We start from the raw sequence: 26737 nt of genomic DNA, 5'->3' as shown, positions 1-26737 counted from the left end.
TGCTTATCAACACTTCATCTTCGCCCTTCATCACATGTTGCTAACCTGGGTTTTTCTTTATCCCAAAGCTTGGCTCAGAACTAAATATTTATTAGCACATATGTGACTGGGCCTAAATCTTTTTTTATTTTTTTTAAATAATTTCTCCTAATTTTTACACTTACTTGACTATTCCTGTTTCAGAATGTAGCATGATCTGAGAAAATGCATATCTTCCTGGCCAGACAGTATGTTGTCAGTTATGAAAGCAATGTATAGAACTGACATTAGAATTATCTTTCATGGCTACTACCTGAGCTCCACTTAATATCAACCTATGTCATCTATCACTCAAACGGTTTCTAATCCATTTTCTCATCTTAAAACTCATCACTAGGCTGCCTGGCTTATTTATGAGTCTCCTGTTGAAGACATTAGTGAAATCTGAGTAGATCACATCCACTGGTGATGTCATTCATGTTCATCATACCTAATATTTATCAATGCAAAAGAGACTGTGCATTAATTTGCCTCCTGTGACTGTGTGACAGAGACTGATATTAAAATGATTTCAGCGTAATTAGGAATTTCCAATGGCACCATTGTAAAAGGTTTTTAAGTATGAATTGTAAGCAAGAATTACACAATAATACCTATTGTAACATAGTAAATTGTGCAATTGTAACTAACATTTTGATTCCATCATTAGAAAGAAATATCACATTATTATTAATAATAATAAATAATGTCACTTATAAAACAATAATAAAAAGCTTTTGTTACCCAGTCTGTAGTAAAAGGTGCTCCATTTGCCATTAAAATGCGAACCTCATCGTCTTGACCTGCTCGTGCAGCCTCTAAAAGCTTCTTTCCCAAATCTACCAGGGACATCTGGTCAAATTGTTAAAAGAAATCAAACCTCTTATTTAACAAGTCTTTTAAACTATTTGCCCTTTAAACTTTTATCTCATTCAGGGGTTTCTAGTCAGCAGAAATGATAAGCATCTATCCCACACAGAGAACATGGAAAACTTTGAAACGTGTTTTTTTGCTGTTGTAATCTCTTTAGCAAAACATATATCCCATTTTTCACAGTTTTCCTGAACTGAGACTCCATTATAAATCTCTCTTTACAAGCAACATTATAGTTTTTCCTGTCAAGTTCCATATACACTCTAATACACATGCCTGTACTCTTTGGTATATGTAGGCAACCTGAAAACAAGTATGCTTTGACATTCTGATTCTTTTGTGATAAAACAAGGAGGAGAGTTGTATTATAGAAGGAAAGTCCATGGGGGTAATTTTCAAAAGAATTTATGTGCTTAAAACTAGGTTTTACATGAGCAAGCAGATTTTTGAAAATTGCTACGATATTACGATATATGCTATTGAATTTTCAACAGGTTTTACGCGCATAAGTGCGCTTTATGCCGGTGACTTTTAAACAGGCACGTGGGTGCACATGCGCACATGCTCGTCGGCCCACGCCCAGGGACGCAGCCATTTTATAACACATGCGCGTACATGTGCGCATGTTATAAAACAGGCTGCCTTTGCGCACATGTGCATGCAATTTTAAGTGGGCACGTACCTATGCTCGCAAATGCCCTTTCTATTGCGTATGTGGGGGAATTTTAATACACACTGACGCCATTGCCAATTTTCCCAGTTCATCCCGATAAGGGTTAGGACTCCAAACCCCCTAGTTTAATAGTTTTCTTTCTCTCCTGTTAGCCCCGGCCCATAAAACCCCACTGATCTATTTATCTTTATTTTATTACTTACACATACTCCATAGCAAAAGAAAAGTTATGCAGCAGAGGACCTCTGCACGCGCCAGTGCATGTTAGTATTTATGTGCTAATTTGAAATTGAAATCTAGGAATGCCTATGCCCGGCTCAGACCATAACCACACCCCACCCCTTTTTTGGAATTGTTCATTTGTGCGCGCAGTGGGAGATGCATACTCTGGTGTCTTTTAAAATTTGTTCGGCATGCACCGGCCCAACATATTTGCATATCTCCTGGTTTGGGCACACATCGGGTTTTTAAAATTCATCTTTAAGTGCATAAATAGGTTTTTGAAAATTGCTATAATGTATGCTACTTTTACACATCTAAATCCTTTTGAAAATTACCCATAAAGTTTGTAGCATCTAGGAGGACTGCTAACAAGAAAGACTATATTGTTCTATGGCAATTGTTCAAAAAGTAGGAAATAGTTCTCCTACAGAAGGCTCCGTCTTCTGTGCAAGGTAAGAACCTAATTTTAAAAAACAATTTTTTTCTCTCTCAAGAATGCAGAGAAAGCAAAGTTGCTTACCTGTAACAGGTATTCTCCGAGGACAGCAGGATATCCATCATCAGATGGAGGCCCGACATGGAAAACTTATGAGCATGCCCGATAACACGCTTCTATGTGGGGTCCCTCTCCAGTCTTATAACATATAATTATACAAAAACAAAAATAGGAGCAACCCAACTCCATGGGGTGGTGGGCGGGTTTCGTGAGAACATTCTACTGTCCTCAGAGAACACCTGTTACAGGTAAGCAACTCTACTTTCTCAGAGGACAAGCAGGACGGTAGTCCTCACAGATGGGTGAATCCCTAGCTACAGGCTGTTCCAACATAAAAGGGGGACCAACAGACACCCAAACCAGGTGCCAACGGGCACAACAACAGTGGTGCAGCTGGTAACAGAGGAGGAGACAGCCTGAACCCAAACAATGGGACCTAGGCAGGAGAGAGTTGGGTTCTGTTCTGAAGGACAGATTGGTCAAACCTACTGTGACATCAGCCATCCCTAGCCAAGAAATAGTGAGATGTGATTGTGTGGAGAGAACTCCACGTCATAGCCCTTGCAGATCTCCTCCACGGGAACTGCTGGCAAGTGGGCCACAGACGCTGCCATGGCTCTGACAGAATGAGCCTTGACATGACGTTAAGATACAGTCCCGCCTGAGAATAACAGAAGGAGATACAATCTGCTAGCCAATTGGATAGTGTCTGGTTTGGCAATGGCAACGCCTAACCTATTCCTTCTGTCCACTCCAGACAGAAGGCTAAGGGTTGCTTGCAGTCCAAATTGTACAGTGCTTGCTCATCTTAGTGCGAATGGGGCCTGGGAAAGAATGTTGGCAGGACGATGGAAGTCTGTCACCACCTTAGGCAGGAACTTAAAGTGTGTGTGCAAGACCACCCTGTCATGATAAAACAGTGTAAGGTGGATAAGTCACTAAGGCCTGGAGCTCGCTGACCCTGCGTGCTGAGGTGATCGCCACCAAAAATATGACCTTCCAGGTTAGGTAATTCAGGTGAAAGGATTTCAGTAGCTCAAAAGAAACTTTCATCAGTTAAGCTAATACCATGTTGAGGTCCCACGACACAGCGGTATGCCTTAGGAAGGCTTCAAGTGAAGCAGGCCCCGCATGAATCGCACAACTATAGGCTGTACAGAGATGGTGTGAGATAGTGCCCCTAGTGTTCCCCTACTTAACTGTGCAGGAAAAGACTCGCACCTAAGGAGAGAATGCTCTGTGGGTGGGATCTTGCGGGACAGGTGTAGCTCATAGAGCGTGAATAGAGACTGGGGAATAAAGGTCTTTGCCTAGTTAGGTTCAGCAGACTAGGCCCAGGTCTCCAGGAGGAAGGTAGCTCCTGTAGAATATTGCTGTCCAAAAACTGAGCTGGAATGAAGCTGAAGGTAAAGGCAGTCTACTAATGTGTATTTGTTAAATTGGAAAATAAAGATAAATTGCTTTAAGAAACACTGGAGTCAGACTAGTTTATGCCTCTAGGCATGTGGAATCACTTCTCGTTCCCACAGATGGGTGTGTACCATCCACACCATGGTGATATGCACCAATTGCATTGAAATGAACTCTAATGGTTCTTAAGTCAGCTTCCGATAGGTGTAGAAGGTAATCAAGCAGTTTTTGGTGGGGCAGGTAAACAGATCTAGGTCCTTCTGCTCACACCACATGGAAAGCCTCCTCTACTTCAGTCCATAGGACTTTCTAGTGAAAGGCTTTCTAGAAGCCAACAGGACCCAAGACACATCCTTTGAGAGATCAAGTGATTGCAGAATCAACATCCAGGCTGAGAGCGACAGGCCTGGAGATTGGGATGCCGCAACATGCCTTTATCTTGCATGATGAGATATGAGTAAGTCCCCAGGCTGATTTGTATCCGGATGGACAACTCCCGTAGAAGTGGAAAACAGACCTTTCTTTCTCGGCCAGTAAGGGGCTATGAAGATCATAGTCCCTTTGTCCTCGCAAAGCTTCAAAAGAGTCTTCGCCACTAAGGGAATCAGAAGATGCGCATACCAAAGAACCTTACTCCAATGACGGGCAAGGGCTTCTGAGGCTGGTTTCGCATCTGGCTTGTACGGGGAGCAGAACCAAGGCATCTTCTTGTTGCAAGGGGACGCAAATAGATCTATGTCCGGGTTCCCCCAGAAGCAGAATCTCCGATTCTCAAACCCCTGTGTCCAGGGTCCATTTGTAGGGCCTGAAGGCGCAACTCAGTCTGTCTGCTACCACATTCTCTGTCCTGGTCAGGAACATGGCCCTGAGCACCATCCCGTGAGACAGGGCCCATGATCAGATCTGGACTGCTTCCTGACAGAGGAGGTACAATCCCATACCACCCTGCTTGCTGACCTACCACATCGCTACCTGGTTGTCAGTGTGGAGCAAGACAACTTTGTTGGATAGCCGATCTCTGAAAGCCCATAGCGCATATCTGATCACACAAACGAGGCGGATCAATGACTGGCATCAGAACTGGTGGAGACCATTGTGGACTCCTGGCACTAATGGAGGACTGGCACTCCTCACCGGAGGGTCACTTTGGGGGCATAACAGTATGTGCAGTGTACCCCGTGCACAGCATCATGTATTGACGGAAACCGGAGCTGATGCTTCTTCGGCTTCCCTCAATGCTCGGCCTGGTCCTTCCCCGATGACAAGGAACCAGACATCCTTGGCCTGGAGGAGCTTGACGGTGGTCATTCTCCGGCACCCCTATCCATGGACAGCACTGACGGTCCTGCTGATATCGATGGTGCAGTGTCCGTCAGTGCGGCTCTGAGGTCCTTCGATGCCGATGGCTCAGTCTTCCTCGACCCGAAGAGTTGTCCCATCTTGTCAAGTCGAAGATGACATCCCTTCGGAGTTATCTGTGTACACAGGTGGCAACCCTGGACGTCATGCAATGCCCTCAGGCAGAGGACACATGTCTCATGTGGTCCATAATGGACTTGATGGGCACCAAGCGTATTGCCAAAATCCAGATGTGGCCATGATGGGATGAAATAAAAGGGGTGTAAAATCAAAATCGATGGCAGCAGGCATCGATGGCCAGCAACACCGAAGCACTGCCAGTGCGGGGGAATCGACCACAAAAGGAAACTTACAGTTAAACAATGAAAACCCTGAATAGGAACTCTATCAGGGATGGACCAAGAGGGACCCAGCATTGAACGTAAAAAAAAAACTGCAAAAAGAAGCAAAAGAAGAAAGTTTTCCAAAATAGGCTGAAAAGGCCCAAATTAGAGCTTACCAACCATGATGATGCAGTCCCACGGAAAAAGAAAAACTGGAGAGGGATCCCACATGGATGCATGGTATAGGGCATGCTCTTTGTGCCAAGTCAAAGTTCTAGAAACTTTGACGTAAGTTTTCCGTGACGGGGCTCCATCTGATGATGTCACCCATATGTGAGGACTATCATCCTGCTTATCCTCAGAGAAAAGGATTAGCAAAAACACTCCTAAATTCTCTCAGGTTTAATTTAACTATGGTCAGTTCATGTAATGGAAAAATGGCAAGCATCAGAGACAAAGTCCTGTGGATATTTGTATAGGCTGGGAAAGCTCACAATGACAGACTGAAAACCTAAGCTCTAAAAATGTCCAGCAACTACTCTGGTTGTTACAAGTCACACACCAAGAAATTAAATTCTTCAGCATCATCATAAAAGAATATCCATAGACAGGTTGCGATAAAAACATGCTAAGGAATTTCATTTCCATACACCAGTGTGTAGTAGTCAGTCAAGTGGCATCTGGCCATATTGCATATTAAATAACCTTTTCACGGAGAGGCAGCAGAGAGGTACAAGGAAAAAGGGACAGTAGAGAAAAAGATGAAGGAAATGAATGGGAAACATAAGAAAGCAAAAAAGAAAAACTAGTGAAGCAAAATGTGCATGGCGAGTCGATTCTCATTTCATTTCTTACCTGAAGTCGAGCGCTTCTCTGTTTATTTGCTTAAGGTATAGCAAATGCTGTTGCCAATGTAGGATCCTTAGTACACATACCCACTTGTTAGCTCATGTACTATTCAGAGGCACAAGTAAACTTGGAATACTACAGTTTCCTTAATGACAGCAAGCAAAACTACATTTTCATAATCCCAAAACCAGGTTAAATTCTAACAGTACTTTCTATATTGAAATATGAGTTAATAGGTAGTTCAATCTACCAAGTAACAGAAGTGAGTTGAGTCTTCTTATATACCGGTGCTTTGTAAAACTAATCTGCTGGTCTACGTGTCACATGCAGAGGCACAGAAAGCACTAGCAAAAGTTTCAGGATTCCAGGGGTGTCACAGAAGTGGGTTGTAAGGAGCCTGGGCAGGAGATTCCTATACCACTGGCTCTAAAGAAACACTTAAAGGGGCAATCTTCAAGACATTTACACAGCTAAATATGCTTTGCTTGGCCAGTATTACTTAAAATTCAAGACACTACTATTATTATTTATCTATTTATTTTCTTCTTATGTTTTATACTGTTTTGGCCTCTTATTTGTATTCAAATGTTCCCTGTAATTGACCTTCACTATTTTCAGTTTAGGGTTCTGTCAATTTTATTATTTCTAGTGCTTGTGTCTCTATTTAATTTTTACATTAAAGTTTGTATCTATTTATCTATTTTTATAATTTTATTTTGTGCTGTTCACTTTATTATATCATGTTCATTTTATTGGTCATCACATTGATTTACTTCAGTAAGATTTGCGATGTATCAAGCATTAAATAAACTTAAGTAAACAGTGATTTACACAGCTCAAAAATGCCTTCCCTCAATACGGCCAAAAGCATGTGTGCATTTAAAGGAGGTGTTCTGGGGCATGTTTAAGTGGAGGAGGAAAACAAATGCGTGCAGATTGCATTTTCCACCCTGTATGCATTATTGTCCATGGAGAAAGTACTTACACAAAAAGCAGATGCAAATATCCACAGATATTTTATACCTCTACATACTTTCTCTTTGAAAACTGGTACAAAGAGCAAAGGTAAAAAGCACCCATGGACTTAGTTCCAATGTGGACAGTTTGAAATTTGCTCTCCATAGTTTGCTTAAGCGTGGTCCTACCTCAGAGGCCAAATTAGTAAGGGGTCTTACATAGATGCTATAAAGAATTTTGAAGGTTGTTCAAATTACTTTTCTAGAAGATAATACCCTAAATATAAAATAATATCAGTGTGCAGGAGTATGGGGAAAAGAGGCAGCATTTTGGGCTGTCTTGGAAAAAGGAGGTGGCACTTCCATCTATATTGGTATAGGCTACAGATGCCCAGCTCAGATGGAGAAACTGGAGACATCCAAAAGATAAGCATGAAGGAGGAAGGGTTATTGGTGGGAGATTTTAACCTACCAGATGTGGACTGGCGCATCCCAGCCGCTAAACTGGAACAAAGGAAAGAGATTGTGGATGCCTTCCAAGGAGCTCTGCTCAGTCAAATGGTGATAGAATCCACAAGGGAAGGGGTGATACTGGGTCTGGCACTTACAAATGGAGGAAGTGTCTCAAAATGTTTGGGTAGATTTATTTATTTTTGCTTTTATATACCACCATTCATTGGGGTATATCAAATCGGTTTACATGTTAACGCGGAGAATAGTAAGACAAAGGTGTCTTATTATTATTACATTGTAACAGAAGTAACTCAACAATTAATATAATTACATTTTAACAGTGGGCAACTCAAGAATTATTACACAGTATAAGTAGGTACATGGGGAAGGGAACAAAGTGGAGCTTAATTGTGGTACGCGGGTGTATACTGAGGCTAATGGCATTGAGAGATTTACATTGTATCATGAGGTTGGGGTTTAACATATGGGCTGGTAGGCTTTTTGGAATAACCAGGTTTTTAGATTCTTTTTGAAAAACTGTGTGGAGGGTTCCAGTCTGAGTTGTGCAGGAAGAGTGCCCACCTGAAGCTCAAAAGTCCAAAGTTTCAAAAATACTGACTTTAGTAAAATGACTTTAGTAAAATGTGCAAATACCTTAAGGAGGCACTAGTGGGGTGGGTAGAGACAGGTGAAGTGAAAGGACAGTGGGCCAAAACTAGAGAGATGCATAAAAATGGCAACAAGTTGGAAAAATAAATAAGAGAAACAGGAAACCGATATGGCTCTCTAAAGAGGTGGCTGAAACAACGTAAAGGCAAAAAGATTAGCATTCAAAAAGTACAAGGTTCTCAAAAAGAACAACATTGGGAAGAATAGCTAGTAAAGCTAAAATACACAAAGAAAGAAATCAGGAAGGCAAATGCACAAGCAGAAGAAAAGACAGCTAAAACATAAAGCAAGGTGACAAAACATTTTCCAGGTATGCAGAAAAAGGAGGGAAACCACAGGTGGAATAGTAAGACTGAAGGTGACAAGGAGCAATGTGTGGAGAAACCATCACCTCTCTTCAATATTCACAGAAGACTTTGGACAAGGACCAGTGAACATATGGAAGTGGGGTAGACTCAACACCGTTTAGGGAAGAGTGTGTCTGCATGGAACTAGCAAAACAAAGTGGACAAACTTCTGGGGCCAGACAGAATGCATCCTAGAATATTAAAGTTCTGGTGGCTCCACTAGAAGACCATTTAATAGAGTTTTGGAGACGGGAGTGGTTTCATGAAACTAGAGAACGGCAGAAGTAGCACCTCTTCATAAAAGTGCCAGCAGAGAGGAGGTTGGAAACTACAGACCGGTTAGTGTTACCTCAATGGTGGGAAAATTAATGAAGATTCTCCTAAAGAAAAGTATAGTGAACTATCTACAAAATAACAGGTTTCAGGACATAACGCAGAATGGCTCAGAAGCCAATCATGGCAAACCTGATTGAGTTCTTCAGTTGCATGACAAATGAATTAGATGAGGGACATGCGCTGCGATTAATGCTAGTATTTTATAAATTGTGCAGCTCCCACCAGATAATAAAAAAAAAAAAATTCAATCCAGTTCTGCTCCAATATATGCACTAATATTTCCAACGAAATTTATTTATTTATTTATTTTATTTATAGATTTTTCTATACCGGCATTCGAGATTAGGAACCCCATCATGCCGGTTTACAAATAACGAGAGGGTGTGCACAAAAAACAGAACATAAACAAGTGCAAAGAAATAAAAGTTACATTACAACAGGGTCATAAAACTGGGGAGAGAATTAGAGTAAGATAGTTGAGTAGTAAAGATGAATTATTTACATTAATAATTTACATAATATTGTGTAATGTCTTATAAGATGTTACTGTCTTTCAATATGGATCTGGGAAGGCTTGCTTAAATAGCCATGTCTTAAGCCTTTTTCTGAAAGTAGGAAGGCATGGTTCTTGTCTTAGATCGGGAGGAATAGAGTTCCATAGTGAAGGTCCGGCTGTGGAAAAGGCTCGGTCTCTGTAGGTTAGGTGTTGAGTGGTTTTGGTTTGTGGAACAAGGAGTGATCCTTTGTAGGCTTCTCTGATGGGTCTGGTGGATGTGTGCTTTCTGAGTGGAATTTGAAGATTGAGGGATGCTTGGTGATGGATAGTCTTGTAGATGATAGTGAGGGATTTGTGGATAATTCTAAAGTGTATTGGCAGCCAGTGCAAGTTCTTGAGAATAGGAGAGATGTGGTCTCTTCTCCTGGTGTTAGTCAGAATTCTCGCAGCTGAATTCTGAAGCATCTGAAGGGGTTTAAATAAAATGCATACTTTCTCTACCTATTTTATGCATACTTTCTCTACCTATTTTATAAACAAATATACATATATTTTAGGTGTGTAAACAAATACAGCATGTATGAGTAGTAAACCCCGATTTATACGCAGAGGCAGCTATTTTATAAAGAATGCGTGTATACCACTTTGAAAATATTTACCAATTCGCTGATACCTCCACCAGTTCACCCAGTCTGTCTCCAGACCACTAGACCCTGTAGCACTTCACCCTGAACCCCCATGAGTTCACCCAGACTTCCCATCCCAAACACTGCAGACAACAGACAACTCTGATTTCACTTGAGTGAGTCAATTAGCAGTTGTAAAAGTGTATGACTAAGACCTAGATTTATCATTTTGTATGAATAGCGCCCGTGATAGAAAAAAAAAAAAAAAGGGGGGGCATGGTTAGGGAAATGTTTGAGATACCACAACACATGTTAAATTTCAGATAGGCCTGAGAGAAACTCTTTATAAGGCTCTCATATAAGTAAACTATTTATACCACTATAGGAGGGGCAACAAGTAACTCAGGGTGAGGTTTTTGGTGGTGGCTTACGTTTGGAGGGGCAGTTTTACATGCACAGTCAGAGGTACAAACAGCACAGTACACATCAGTGAACATTTGATGTGATTTGGAGTGAGGAAAGGTACACAAAGGGCCGGATTTTAAAAGGGTTACGCGCATAAGGTACGCGCGTAACCCTTTTAAAACGCCCCTGCGCGCGCCAAGCCTATTTTGCATAGGCTTCCGGAGCGCGCAAAGCCCCAGGATGCGCTTAAGTCCCAGGGCTTTCTTGGAGTGGGCATGTCGGGGGGCGTGACGCGGTCGGCGCGTCATCCGCGGGTGTGGTTTCGGCCCGGGGGTGTGGCTGCGGCCTCCGGACCAGCCCCCCGGACCGGAACATGGCACGCGGCAGCCGGCCCGGCGCGCGCATGCTTATGCCTGCCTCGAGCAGCGTATCTTGTAAAATCCGGCGTACTTTTGTTCGCACCTGGTGCGCGAACAAAAGTACGCGCGCGCGCTGTGTTTTAAAATGTACCCCAAATTGTACTGTCAACCTAGCTTGATAGCAGCAAGGTAGAGAATGCATCAAACTAGGTTGAGAGTACATTGGTATAAAAACTTGACTAATATGTGTGCCTTCCCAGAGGCTCTCTCTCTCGCCCAAAAAGAGATTTGCAATTTTTAGCACAAATTCCATTTTGGGCATATCGCACAGCATAACACAATGAAAAAATGTGTAGTTATTTCCGGCATTAAAACCCACGATAACATGTGTTACGTTATCGCACGCAATGCTAAGTGCTCCTCATTTTAATTTACTCCGCCCAAACTCCTCCCATTCGGGAAAAATTGTAAAATTTGCATGTGCATCTACCTAACACCCACAATAAGGCCTTAACGTGATTTCATAATGACCCTGTAAGTTTGGTAATATGTGTCTCTTACAAAATAGCAGCTACTGCACGTATTTTTGAACTCCGTCTTAGAACATCTCCAGTCTACCTCTTTTTTCCACCAGTAAACCGTGTGACGTTTATAAAATAGCATACACACGAGTGCATCCTAATTACGCGGTATGTGCATTTTTGTGCATGAAATCTTTGAAAGGATTTAGGAGGCTTTCACCAAATGAACACAAAATCATTTAACTGGAATGAAAGCCTCCAAACTCCCTACTATAAACTAGCACATCAACCCAGAGAAATTTAAACCCAAAGGGGCAGATTTTAAATAGTTGCGCGAGCGCGTACTTTTGTTCGCGCCTGCTGTGCGAACAAAAGTACGCTGGATTTTATAAGATACGCGCGTAGCCGCGTGTATCTTATAAAATCCGGGGTCGGCGCGTGCAAGGGGGTGCACATTTGTGCAACCTGCGCGCGCCGAGCCCAGCGCGCGCTGCCTGTTCCCTCCGAGGCCGCTCCGATTTCGGAGCGGCCTCGGAGGGAACTTTTCTTCGCCCTCCCCCCACCTTCCCCTCCCTTCCCCTACCTAACCCACCCCCCCCCGGCCCTATCTAAACCCCCCTCTTACTTTTGCGCGCGTCGGCCGGCTGCCCCGCTCCGTGGTCCAGTCCCGGGGGCTGTTCTGGAGGCCGCGGCCACGCCCCCGGAACGCCCCCGGGCCGAAACCACGCCCACGTCGTTGCCCCCAAAATGCCGCGCCCTGTCCCCTAAACGCCGCGTCATCCCGACACGCCCCCGACAGGAAGCCCGGGGACTTACGTGGGTCCCAGGGCTCTGCGCGCGCCGGCGGCCTATGCAAAATAGGCGCGCAAGGGCCCTGCGCGCGTAAATCTTTCCGGATTTACGCGCGCAGGGGTTTTAAAATCCGCCCCAAAGCATCTCGCAGAAACAAAGTATAATTTTTAAATTATTTCTAGACTGTGAACTTCTTAACGATTTAAAGTTTAACCATATGAAATACCTATATAGCACTTGAGTATAATCCACTTTGAAGTGTTGAAAATCAGAATATAAATCAACTAAATAAAATAAAGTGAGGTACATATTCAAAACATAGCTGTCCGAGTATCTGATTCACTAAAGGTTTTTCCCAAAGACACAAAATGGGAAAAAAGCACTAATGAATCTGGCCCCTAAGTTTGTCAGAAAGACTTATCTGGCTAACTAAGATAGGATATTCATCTGCACATCTATGCAGCTGAATATCCCCAGATAAATCACTACTTAGCCGGATAAGTCTTAACAGTTAAAGTTTAGGTAACTTATCTGGCTAAGTAACGCCGTCCTGTTACATCTATTGCCCGCCCAAAATTTATCTGGCTAAAAAGTTAGCTGGATAAGTGACTAAGTGGCAGCCGTTGAACATAGCTGGATATTCGGTGGTTGCTACCTAGCCAGATAAGTCCTATTTATCTGGTTAAGTAGCTTTTGAATATTGACTTCTATAATTTTAATGAATAGTATTTTATTAATCATTTACATTCCTCTTCATCCTGCCAGACCATTCTTCACAGTATTTTTGTCCACCTACCAGCAGATGGAGACAGAGTTCCAGACCTCTTCCTCTTCCCAGACCTCGTCCCCTCTCCCTGCAGCAGAGCAAAGAAGCAGGCAGTTCAAGACACAATAGCCAGGCTGTTAGATCTCAAAGCCATTGCCCTAGTTCCCAGCCAGGAAAAAAGGAAGAGGCGCATACTCCATATTTTTCATAATGCCAAAAAAGGATGGATCTTACCGCCCAGTGCTAGACCTCAAGAAAGTAAACCAGGTGCTGAGAATCCCACATTTCAGAATGGAGTCCTTAGGGACAGTAAAAGCAGAAGTAAGAAGGGGTGAATTTCTCTCCTCCCTGGCCCTGCTGGAAGTCTATGTACACATTCCTATGAGGGAAAGCTTCCAGAGGTTTTTGCGCTTTGCTGTCTTAGGCAATCACTATCAGTTCCATTTGGGCTGGCAACGTCCCCTCATACCTTCACGAAGGTCTTGGTAGTTGTAGCAGTCGACCTGCGCAAGGAGGGAATCAGAGTCCATCCTTATCTAGACGATTGGCTAATAAGAGCAAACTCAAGGCAAGAAGGGGTCACAGTAACAGAAAGGGTCATTTGACAGCTAGAAGCCTTGGGGTGATAAGTAAACAAACACAAGAGCCATCTCTATGCATCTCAAACGCTGCAGTACCTTGGGCACCATTGGATACAAGCCAAGGGATGCTGTTCCTGCTGGAAGAAAGGATAGTCAGGCTGCAGCAGCAGGTGAACTGGTTGATATCCACCAGGCAGCTCAAGGTAAGAGCATATCTGCAAGTGCTGGGATCGATGGCGGTAGCCATCAAAGCCGTGCCTTGGGCAAAGGCACACATGACACTGCTGTAGCAGTATCTCCTAGAAAGTGGAGCACCACAAGAACTGGATTTCGAATGGAAACTGCCATTGCCGCGACATATAAAGGAAAGCTTAAGTTGGTGGCAGGACAACCTGGCCAGAGGCTCCAGTTTGGAACCCTGCCAGTGGACCTTATTTAGGACAGACACCAGCAACAAGCACTGGGGGGCGCTCTACAATGGTCAGGTGGCACAAGGGCTCTGGTCATGGGAGGAGAGGAACTTCTCCATAAACAGGTTGGAGACCAGTGTGGCGCTCCTAGCCCTAATCAAATTCAGATCAGAGATGACAGGTCACCCTGTCCAGATCTTCTCGGACAATGTGACAACAGTAGCCTACATCAACAGGTAGGGAGGAACCAGGAGCCCACAGATGGGGATGGAAATTGCCCGCCTAATGACATGGGTAGAGCGTCACCTGCAGGATCTCTCGGCAGCCCAAATAGCAGGGACAGAAAACACAGAAGCAGACTTCCTTCGCTACCAAAGATTGGACCCAGGAAAATGGGAGCTATCTGAGAAAACATTCCAATGAATAGTAACTCAGTGGGACCTCATGGCCAAGAGAAGCAGCCAACTTTTTCAGCAGGAGGAGAGAGAACGGGTCCATGGGCATTGATACATTGGCTCAGCAGTGGCCTGTAGAAGTTCTTCTCTACGTTTTTCCCCCCTGGCCTATGGTGGGAAAAATTCTCAGAGTAGTGAGCCAACAAGGTCAAGTAATCCTAGCGGCTCCAGATTGGCCAAGACAGTCGTGGTAGGCAGACCTAAGTAGGCTAAGTATGGAGGAGCCGATCAGGTTCCAACTAGTACAGGGCCTCTTGCACTAGGGGTTCAATCAGAATGGAAGACCCAGCACAATTCTCTCTTACGGCATGGCTATTGAGAGGAAAGGTTAAAGGAAAGAGGCTACTCCACGGAGGTAATAGCCACACTCCTGTCGGCGTGGAAAAAAAATCAACCTCAGGGAAGAGGTCTGGAACTCTGACTCCATCTGCTGGTAGGGGGACAAAACCATTGTGAAGACTGGTCTGGCAGACCTTGAGGAAAGACAATTAAAAAGGTAAGATCTAATTGTACCTTCTTAATTCTGAATGGGTGAGGATTTGGATAGCAGGCATTGGGTTGTTTCAAAGGGAAAGGAGATTCTCTGTGCTAACTGGCTCTTTCACTTTGGGCAGGTTAGTACAGGGTATTTCCAGAGGCAGTTAGTCAGCATTAGCATGCATAGTAAAGAGTTAAACACCTGCTCTAAGGCAGATGTTTCATTTTAGTGTTAGCAACAATACAGTAAACAGCAAATGCTCAGGCAGCTGGAGAACATGCCATCTCCTATGCATGTTAAAGCCTCATTTGCATGAGACATCCCTTCATTTACATGTGCAAGCATATACTATGGAGGTAAATTTTAAAATGATTTACGTGCCTATATAAACTTTACACATGTAAATGGACTTTTGAAAATTATGATATATGCTTTTATGTGCTCAAATCCTTTTGAAAAGTACCTCCTATGATTTTAGCATGTTCACTGCTAACACCTTCTGACCCCAATTTAGCATGCACAGTAGTTTTAGAACAACCTAAATAGCCTTAGCATGCACAATAAACCCCATAAAATCGTTAGTATTAGCAGAAAATGTTTAAAGTGGACTTATTCCTTTTTAAAAGTACTACCCTATGGAGTCTTAACTAACCCTTTAAAATTCTGACTTGCTAGCTTTAATTCTAGTAAACTATTGGGCCGATGCAGTATGGTGCGCCGACCAAGCGCACCTAGCCTGTTTGGCCGTGTGTTTTCGACGTGCTATTTTTACCCCTTATACAGTAAGGTAGGGTAATAGCGCGTCAAAAACGCGCTGCCAAACCCCCCCCCCCCCACCCCGAAACTAATAGCACCCGCAACATGCAAATGCATGTTGATGGCCCTATTAGTTATTCCCGCGCAATACAGAAAGTAAAATGTGCAGCCAAGCCGCACATTTTACTCTCAGAAATTAACTCCTGCCAAAGGCAGGAGTTAATTTTGGACGGCACCGGGCAAGTGTACAGAAAAAACTGCTTTTCTGTACACCCTCCAACTTAATATCATAGCGATATTAAGTCGGAGGCCTCAAAAATAAAAAAATTTAAAAAAAAATCTAATAAAAAAAAAATCTGCCTGCGGCTCATGGATTGGAGGATGGATGCTCAATTTTGCCGGCATCCATTTTCCAAACCCGTGGCTGTCAGCGGATTCGACAACTGACGCCAGCAAAACTAAGCGTCGGCTGTCAAACCCGCTAACAGCCGCTGCTTCTGTCAATAAGGAGGCGCTAAGGACGCACTAGTGTCCCTAGCGCCTCCTTATTACCGCGGGCCCTAATTTGCATACCTTTCCTTAGTGAATCGCGAACCCAGGAGAGTGGCCTGGGCACGCGTCGGGAGAGCGGGCGCTCGCCAGCTCTCCTGCGTGGTTTACTGTATCGGCCCATATGCCAGTTGGGAGATCCTGATGCCAGAACACTTACTTGGATTTTTCTGTTTTTCATGTGTAATTTTAACTTTTGCAATGATCACAGAAAAACTGTACTTTTGGGAATCTTTCATAAACCTTCTTAAATGTTCATGTGGCCATCTAGTGGAAAATGAAGATATATCATAAAATATTTGTCAATTCATTTTGTTAAATCAGATTGAACTAATGCTACAAAAATATTGGGAAATACAGTTTAGAAGGTAGGAAATACTAAACTATAATACTGTACATTGGATATATGAGATCTCCAGGTGTGCTCAAACTGGTCCTTGGGGGTCCCTCAGCCAGTCGGTTTTCAGGATCATTCTAATGAATATACATGAGATTTATTTGCATGCACTACTGCCCATGTATATAAATATTTCTCATGCAAATTCATTAGGGATATTCTGAAAACCCAAATGGCTGGTAGGGGTGGCCGAGAACCAGCTTGAGCACCCCAAAACAGATGAAAATTAAAAACAACAGATATGAAGTCATTGCCCTAAGTGACTGCATGAAATCAATGGAAAAGAACTACGTTTTAGCAAAATAATATTGATGAATTTTAGTAACTTATGTTAACCCTCTGAACACTGGAAATTCTGAAAAATTCCTATACCCTTAGGTCTCAATTCTGTAAAAGTTTTGAGCTATTCTATATAAATGGTCCAATATCTGGAAATATTTGGCCAGAGACATTTTTTCAAATCACACTACAAAAGAGATATTCAAATGTACTTAAGAAACTGTTGGGTCTGTTGCACAGCCATTTAACATGTTTTGCATACCTCCAAAATTTCAGAGTCTAGAGGCTTCAATGAACTGGTATTGGATCTTTTAAAAAATATGCAAGCTGCCCAGTATACTCAATAATCATAAGAACATGCCATACTGGGTCAAACCAAGGGTCCATCAAGTCCAGCATCCTGTTTCCAACAGTGGCCAATCCAGGCCATAAGAACCTGGCGAGTACCCCAAAACTAAGTCTATTCCATGTTACCATTGCTAGTAATAGCAGTGGCTATTTTCTAAGTCAACTTAATTAATAGCAGGTAATGGACTTCTCCTCCAAGAACTTATCCAATCCTTTTTTAAACACAGCTATACTAACTGCACTAACCACATCCTCATTGAGTAAAAAAGAACTTTCTCCGATTAGTTTTAAATGTACCCCGGTATAGCACTGTCCCATTGGTTATCCTCCTTCCACCATGTCTCTGAGATGCCAATTAAGTCTATGTCATCATTCACTACTGTACATTCTAATTCTCCCATCTTACGTCTTAGACTTCTGGTATTAGAATACAAACATTTCAAAGTTTGTTTTTTGTTTGTATTTTCATTCTGCTTTTTAATTGATAGGGATAAGTTAGAATTTTTTAGCTCAGGTGAGTTTTTAGTTACAGGCACTTGGACTACTTTTCTTATTATTGGAACCTCTCTGTTGGGATGCCCTAATTCTAATGCATCATTAGTATCCTTTAAAGATACCTCTCTCCGAACCATGGGCTGCTGAGTGACTGTCGGCTTTCCCCTTTGTTCTAGTTTAAAAGCTGCTCTATCTCCTTTTTAAAGGTTAGCGCCAGCAGTCTGGTTCCACCCTGGTTAAGGTGAAGCCCATCCCTTCGGAAGAGACTCCCCTTTCCCCAAAAGGTTCCCCAGTTCCTAAAAAACCGAATCCCTCTCCCTTGCACCATCGTCTCATCCACGCATTGAGACTCCGGAGCTCTGCGCGTGGAACAGGGAGCATTTCAGAGAATGCTACCCTGGAGGTTCTGGATTTAATCTTTCTACCTAAGAGCCTAAATTTGGCTTCCAGAACCTCCCTCCCACATTTTCCTATTTCGTTGGTGCCCACATGTACCATGACAGCCGGCTCCTCCCCAGCACTGTCTAAAATCCTATCTAGGTGACGCGTGAGGTCCGCCACCTTCGCACCAGGTAGTGTATATGAAAGAGAGATCCTAGGAGGTGGACAGTACATGACGGTCTCCTGCTCAGGCTTTGAACTGACTCTCTCCCCACGTGGCTTTGCCTTGAACTGTTTCTTTCTATGGTTAAGTGAAAGGGGAGGACCCCAGTCTTCCCCTCCAAGCCCAGGTCCCCTGCTGCCATTGGTCTAATATGGACCATTTCATTGCCTGGATAGCGTCTCTCTCATTTGCCCCTGAATGTGTCCTCTAAGAGTCACAGGCAGAGATACAATGGCATTGGTGCCTCTGAGGATGGGGTTTCTCCCACCCCACTGACAGTGCAAAGCACATCCATCAGTTCCTTACTTTATGTTGCTATGGTCAGAGCAGTATTAGGAGGAGACAGCAATATAACTGCCCTACCATTTGGAATACTAAGATATGATGGGGGAAGCCACAACTTGTGGAGATCTCTCTCCTTCCTATTCAGCCAACAGGAAAGGCTAGATTTTGTGTGGAGTTATCCAAGCTCGGAGTTCTGCTGCATTCTATCCCAAGTGTGAGCCCAAAGACGATTTCTTTTTAAGAATTTACCTTTCTAAAGCATTCTAAACAAACAATTTAATTGTGTGACTATATGGGATGCTATTTCTGGTACTGGTAGCCTCCTGTCTGGTCAAATTAAATACATCTCTGTTCAACTGAAAGAAGTGATTACCAAAACTAAAGCTAAGGAGACTCATATTACCAGTGTGAAAAATGCTTGGACTCTTGAGGAAAGTTGGATAAAGCTCAAGTAACAATCTTTACATGTTAAGGACCATAAGAACATAAGATATGCCATACTGGTCAGACCAAAGGTTCATCAAGCCCAGTATCCTGTCTCCCACCGTGACCAATCCGTCACAAGTTCCTGTCAAGTCAGTACCCAAACATTAGATAGATCACAAGCTACAACTGCTTATTAATTACCATCATAGCAGTTTATGGATTTATCCTCTAGGAACTTATCCAAACCTTTTTTTAAACCCAGTTACACTAACTGCCATAACCACATCCTTTGGCAATAAATTCCAGAGCTTAACTATGCGCTGAGTGAAAAAGAATTTTCTTCAATTTGTTTAAATGTGCTACTTGCTAACTTCATGGAGTGCCCTCTGGTCCTTCTATTATCTGAGACAGTAAATAAACGATCTACTTTACTTTGTTCAAGTCCTTTTGTGATTTTGTAGACTTTTATCATATTCCTCCTCAGTCTTCTCTTCTCCAAACTGAACAGCCCTAATTAGCCTTTCCTCATAGTTTCGCCATGCCCCTTATTTTGGTCGCCCTTCTCTGCACTTTTTCCAGTGCAGCTATATCCTTTTTGAGATGCGGTGACTAGAAATGCACACAGTATTCAAGCTGCAGTCTCACCATGGAGCATTTCAGAGGCATTATGATATCCTCCATTTTATATTCCATTCCCTTCTTACTAATTCCTAACATTCTGTGTGCTTTTTGGATCGCCACAACAGAGTGGGCCAATGATTTCAATGTAATATCCACTATGACACCTAGATCTCTTTCTTGGGTGGTTAACTCCTAAGATGGAACCTAAACATTGTGTAAGGGTTATTTTTCCCTATATGCATGTTTGCACTTGTCCACATTAATTTCATCTGCCAGTCTTGCAAGATTATCCTGCAATTCATCACAATCCGCTTGAGATTTAATACTCTGCATAATTTTGTGTCATCCACAAATCTGATCACCTCACTCATTGTACCCCTTTCCAGATCATTTATAAAATGTATTAAAAAGCACCAGTCCAAGTACAGATCCCTGAGGCACTCCACTGTTTACCCTTTTCTACTGAGAAAATTCACCATTTAATCCTACTCTGTTTCCTGTCTTTTAACCAACTTGCAATCCACAAAAGGACATCACCTCCTATCCCATGACTTTTTAGTTTTCTTAGAAGCCTCTCATGCGGGACTTTGTTGATCGCCTTCTGAAAATCCAAATACACCATATCTATCGGTTCACGTTTGTCCACATGTTTATTCACCCCTTCAAAAAATGTAGGAGGTTTGTTAGGCAAGACTTCCCTTGGGTAAATCCATGCTGAGTGTGTCCCATCAAACCATGTCTATCTAAATGTTTTATGATTTTATTCTTTGTAACAGCTTCCACGATTTTTCCCGGTACTGAAGTCAGGCTCACCAGTCTATAGTTTCCCGGATCACCCCTGGATCCCTTTTTAAATACCAGGGTAACATTGGCCATCTTCCAATCATCAGGTACATCGGATGATTTTAATAATAGGTTACAAATTTGTACTAATAGATCTGAAATTTCATTTTCAGAACCCTGGGGTATATACCATCTGGTCCAGAAGATTTACTACTCTTCATTTTGTCAATCAGGCCTACCACATCTTCCAGGTTCACAGTCATTTGGTTCAGTTGATCTGAACCATCACTCATGAAAACCTTCTCCAGAACGGGTCTCTCTCCAGTATCCTCTTCAGTAAACACAAGCAGAGAAATTGTTTAATCTTTCCTCAATGGCCTTATCTTCTCTAAGTGCCCCTTTAACCCCTTGATCATCCAAACAGTCCAACTGACTCCCTTGCAAGCTTTTCTGCTTCGGACATATTTAAAAACATTTTTATTGTGAGTTTTTGCCTCTAAGGCCAACTTCTTTTCAAATTTTCTTAGCCTGTCTTATCAATGTCTTACATTTAACTTACCAATGCTGATGCTCTATAATATTTTCTTCCAGTTTTTGAATGAAGATCTTTTGGCGAAAATAGCCTCTTTCACCTCACCTTTTAACCATGCCGGTAATCGTTTTGCCTTTCTTCTAACTTTCTTAATGCATGGAATACATCTGGTCTGTGCTTCTAGGATGGTATTTTTTAACAATGTACATGCCTGTTGCACACTTTTTACCTTTGTAGCTGCACCTTTCAGTTTTTTTCTATTTTTCTCATTTTGCCAAAGTTTCCCTTTTGAAAGTTTAGCGCTAGAGCCGTGGATTTACATACTGTCCCTCTTCCAGTCATTAATTCAAATTTGATCATATTATGATCACCATTGCCAAGCAGCCCCACCACCGTTACTTCTCTCACCAAATCTGCGGGCCACTGAGAATTAGATCTAAAAATGCTCCTTCTCTTGTCCGCTCCTGAACCAATTGCTCCATAATATTGTCTTTTTTTCCATCCAGGAACTTTATCTCTCGAGCATGCCCTGATGTTTCACTTACCCACTCAATATTGGGGTTATTAAAATCTCCCAGTATTACTGCACTACCAATTTGGTCAGCTCCCTAAGTTCTCTTAGCATTTCACTGTCCGTGAACAGGTGGACGATAGTATACACCTATCACTATTCTCTTCCCCAATACACAGGGGATTTCTACCCATAAAGATTCAATTGTACATGTAGTCTCATGTAGGATCTTTATGCTGTTGGACTCTATGTCATCCTGGACATAAAGCACCACCCCGCCACCAAGATGCTCCTCTCTGTCATTGCAATATAATTTGTGACCATGTCTTCCTACATAATAAAGCTGAGATGCCATAACCTGAGTCTTACTAATTTTCCAAGGCTGCCTTCAGTCACAGCACTAGATACCTGTTTCTAAAATACTTGATAGAAATTCTGAAAGTATTCTAAGTCGGTTCCTCCAGTCTTCAAGGTTTAGTATCTTCCACCATTAAAAAAAAGGAACCAGGTGAGCTGTTGCAAAGTTCTTCCCTGTCCTTTTATACTTAAAAAATGACATGGCAATACCTTCCACACTGATGGTCAAAATGCACTGCAGTCAAATAAGAATTGATTGTATTTATTTTTTTAAGTAAAGAAGTGTTATCTTTTTTAATCTTAAAATTAGGATGTTTCCCGTTTTTCTTCCGACAAGCATGTTTTTTTGCTAAGATTTCCCTTTGTGTAACTAAGTACCAATCTGTTAGATACATCTTCTATGGACCTTCCCAGCTTACTGCCTTCTTGAGTGATAAGAACATTGAAAAATGTCCTCTAGCCAAATCCTGTTATTTTCTGTTCAACAGTTTTACTTGAATTATTTGAAGTTTAATAAATATTAAATGAAAAATAGAAAAAGAATTCTATATGAAAAAATATAATATATATTATGCCAGCTTCTTCTAGTGTATATTTTATTAAGGTATAGTTACCACCACACTTTGGGACAGATTTTCAAGGATTTACGCGCGTAACCGACCTTACGCGTGCCAGGCCTATTTTAAAAAGGCCCGGCAGCGCGCATAAAGCCCCAGGACGCGTGTTAGTCACGGGGCTTTACAAAAGGGGCGGGGAAGGGCATGGCCAGAGGCCTCTGCACGGGCGGGGATCGCACGCCAGCAGTCGGGCTGAAGTAAGTTTGGAGATAAAAAAAGAAGACGAAAAAGGTAGGGGGAAAAGGGCGGGAGAGGGAAGTTCCATCCGAGGCCGCTCCGATTTCGGAGCAGCCTGGGAGGAAACTGAGTCAGGCTGTGTGGCTCGGCGTGCACAATTGTGCATCCCCTTGCGCGCGCCGATCCAGGATTTTATAACTTGCACATGCAGGTTATAAAATCAGGTGTACATGTGCGTGCGCAACCTTTTAAAATCTACCCCTTTGTCTTCCAAAGGAATCAGTGGAAACTTCCACCATATCGCAGTGAAGCCAACTATCTCCTCTTGAATACTCCATGTGGTAGGTAAAATCAGTATCAAACCTAACAGCCAAAAGGCACAGGTAATAAAATTACAAGCTTTATTTGACATAGTCATCAACTTATAAAGCAATTCAATATAGCAGCAAAGTGGCCCAATTTATGACATAATCCCAGTCAAGGGGCAAAGTTGTAACAGAACAAAAAGGAATATACTAATTAAAGATCTTAATTGTGAGATACATGAGAAAAGATTGCCTGTTCCTCCAGTAAAACAATATAGTTTCCTTTTTGTATTTAACACTGATCGAATAATTTAAATTAAGAATTTATAAATTAGACTCATTTTTTTCTCATTACTTACCTTACGTAGCTTTACCATTCTGACAGACCCATTCTTATCATCAAGTGCCATCTTAAATACAAAAGTTAACTATGGTATATCAGCTTTTTCTACACTCATCTCTGCTTTGTTTTGTCCATGTTTTCAGATCTTGACTATTTTGCTATGCTATCATCCCAGACAGATGTTTTCCTATTTTATGGCCTCCAGTAATTAGCTAATTTGCCAGCAGAACCTCAAAGTACATGACCAGCAAATCTCATTTGCCTTTTAAGCAGATTTTTCAGAGATTATTCATCTCTCATTTACTCATACACTCTTCTATTTGAAATCATGTCTTTTCCAGCTAACTTTCAAGAATTCTTCTGTGGCACCACATGTCCAATATCCTACCTTTCTTAAGCCTTGTTTGCTGTTGGAAAGTAGGCTACAAATGAAATAATATTCAGGTTTAGTACAAATAATGGAGGAATAACATTTTAAACTAAGTCACCAATCACATGGAGAAGTAGTGGTTCATTGCTTGTATATGAGACAATTATTGCTCAGTGACAGTTTGGTAATCTGGCACAAACAAATAGAAAATGTGTAATAGATGTAATAAGAACTGGGAAATCTAAAAACGATTTTGGAAATGTTGGGGGTTTCTTAGCAGGAACTTTGACTTATAGAAAAGGGTATACATCTTCTCAAGAGTAGGATATGGAAGTGAAGTGCAAATGTTTAGCAAATAGCTGTTAAATATATTTGGTAGGTAGGTGTGTTTTTTAATTCATATATGTTTGCAGATTGTGCCCATCCACATCCCAGAAAGTAGGCTCCTTCTGCATGTAATTTTTTTTTTTTTTTTTTACAGGCAGTAGGTTTTATATGTTAAGAATAAACATTTATATAAACAATTTTTATATAAAATTCTAAGATTGATGTCCATGACATTTCTTTGAACAGTTATAAACCCTAAATAACATTATTTCTTCTTATCTTCAAAAGCTGTCATCCTTATGCAGAAAATCCTTCCATAAAGATGGTTGCATGCATGCTTCCAGAATAGCTACACAGAAATTGAGTGCTTTAGAAGCTAATCAATATGCAACCTAAATTCTTTTTACATTGTTTCTGTAACCGAGAACGATAAAACACTGAAGTTATTGGGTCAGCTTCAAACGTTGTGCTATATTTAACCCTCCCTCTCTCTTTTTTCCTCTGAAGGAATTTACCCATCAGAAAAAGCTGAATCAGTCAAAATGATCTGGCAAGTTTATGTAGCAGATATATGTCAGAGCACAATGCTTATCCAGATCCAGAAAGAATTGCCAAATTGTGTCTAAAGTTTGGGGCAAATTCATACCTTCTATTTGTGAGGATTTGGGTTGATGATTAAAATCCTGTACAAGATTTCATCCACTTCTGTTGAGAAAGATCCTCTCCAGTAAAAACAAATCCTGCTATGCGACTGCATACAAGATTCTGTACTAGAACCATTTTTCATGAGATGCTAGTCATATTTGCTTTATGAGTAAGAACATCATCTTATTTTTTTTTTTTTATTTGTAAACTTTTCTATACCGATATTAGTGGGGACATCATATCGGTTTACAGCAGAACTAAAGTACTACTGCTGTCAAGCATGCTTTCCTTCAGACTGTAATACTAAAATTGATGGAATACATATTTTCACTTTAAACCAATTTTCACCAATAAAACTACTGAAGTAAATCAGTTAAAACTGATTTTTACCTTAATTTAAAAAATCTAGCCGGAGGTCCACGATGCTTTCCAGCATCTCTTACCATAAAAGACAGACAGTGGAGCATGCACAGGAATTAGCTCTGAACATATATGCAGCAAAGTGCGGGAACCACACACATATGCATGCTGAGACCATGACTACATGCTCACACAACAGGAAGAAAAAAGAAGCTGCTTGTGAAGGAGATCAGATCCACCACCAAAGCCAAAATCAACACTGGAGCTACAGTGAAGAAGGGAGGCTGCAGCTGCTAGAGTAACCACTGGAGCTGTGCTGGTGGGATTCCCAGAGTTGCTGATGGGGGAAGGCCAAGACTGCTATAGGAGCTATTGCTGAGGAGGGTAGGCAAAGGAAACAGTGCCCTTTTGTGAAGAGAGAAGAAAAAAAATGGGGCACTGGGAAGGAGGAAGAAAAAAAAAAAAGGAGATGCTGATGGGACAGGAGTAATGCTGGGAAAAAGAAAGGGGGAAGGAGAAAGGTGGAGAAACTGCAAGAAGTGATGATGTTGGGAGAGATACCAGAAAAGGTCATTAAAATTTTCAGCCGGTCCTGTTAATGATTTTGAAAATTATATGGTCATATTCAGAAAAAGGTTTGGGAATCCCTGCTCTAAGATCCAAATCTAAGTTTTTATTTTTACACTGTCCTGACTTCAGTCCACCACAATAAACTCTGAAATTTACCCAGAAAAATAAGCCATTTCTTTCTACTGATTTTCTCCCATTTTTGTTCTTGTAATAGTAAATACTGATAAATTCTCAGGAAAAATAAATAAAACCTAAAAATGAAGATCCCTAGCAATACAGAACTTGTTAGGAAACTGCTAAAATGTTATATAGTAGTAACTTCCCCAATTTTTCTTTTAGGGACCTATTTTTACTTAAAACAAACTGAAAAGCATCAACCTCCAAGATATGCATCTGCAAACGTGATGTATCTGAAAAGTAGAAGTTCCTGTGTTACTATTCTTTATTTATTGTTCCTGTCACAGGACTTTATTTTGTGACAGTTTGGAACCTGTTTTACAGAATTCCTATTCCTTTTTTTCCCCCATCGTTACGTATATATTCATGCAACAAAAAAAAAAATGATCAGATTCCAGAAAGCCCTTGCATCAGTATACAGGAATAAAATAATCATATTCATTTCTATTATGATCACAGTGTCTCTAGACACTGGCATTCCCACCCATATTAGAATACAGTTAAGAAACCTTAAATTGATATGAACGAAACAGAAGTACCCAGCTAGGTGATATTCATTATCACTTAGAGCCAATAAACAGCCACATTCAAGTGATTCAAAATGTTAGCTTTAATTACTTCATATTTGGTGCTACTTTAAAATAGGTAGCGGTCTTATCTACCTAGAAGAGACTCTGGAAAAATATCATTGGGGTAGCTAATGGACTAAACCAACAGAATTAAAAAAAAAAAAAAAAAAAAAAAGTTTACACCGCTGCCAGCACAGTTTCTTTTAATAGCAAGTTACAAATGCTTTTAAATCACAAAAACAAAATGTTAACTAATGTCAAGACTTACAGGCTATGACATTATTTGTTTGTACTGTAATACCAAAGCAAGAAGAACATTAACTAGAACACCCCTCTCTTGTTCACAAAAGCAGAATACTTTCTGCAGAAAACAAAAAAAAGGTAAATATTTTTAACAATTATCTGACCTTAGTTTATAGCTGGGTTTTTTTGTATATTTCTTTCCCTGCAGACTATCCCCA

At 41.5% G+C, this 26737-nt stretch overlaps 1 protein-coding gene across 3 annotated transcripts in view; it reads right to left on the bottom strand.

Annotated features, from left to right (window-relative positions):
- The window catches only part of GABPB1 (GA binding protein transcription factor subunit beta 1), a 92822-nt gene that overhangs the window by 64250 nt on the left and 1835 nt on the right, over positions 1 to 26737 (bottom strand). The window contains exons 1-2 of one of the 3 annotated variants that reach the window (XM_029575706.1): positions 6230 to 6761; positions 763 to 870 (exon numbers count right to left, since the gene is read on the bottom strand). The exons of 1 other annotated variant lie outside the window; for it this stretch is intronic. In XM_029575706.1, the coding sequence (XP_029431566.1) occupies positions 763 to 870 (108 nt within the window). In that variant the 5' untranslated portion in view covers positions 6230 to 6761. Of the gene's footprint in view, positions 1 to 762; positions 871 to 6229; positions 6762 to 26737 lie in introns of those variants that run through there. One more of the 3 variants, XM_029575705.1, reaches the window with a different exon arrangement.

This window comes from Rhinatrema bivittatum, chromosome 13 (genome assembly GCF_901001135.1).
Source record: "Rhinatrema bivittatum chromosome 13, aRhiBiv1.1, whole genome shotgun sequence".
NCBI classification, from domain to species: Eukaryota; Metazoa; Chordata; class Amphibia; order Gymnophiona; family Rhinatrematidae; genus Rhinatrema; species Rhinatrema bivittatum.
Note: the sequence above shows the minus strand (reverse complement) of the source record. Positions and strands in the feature narration are given on the sequence as shown.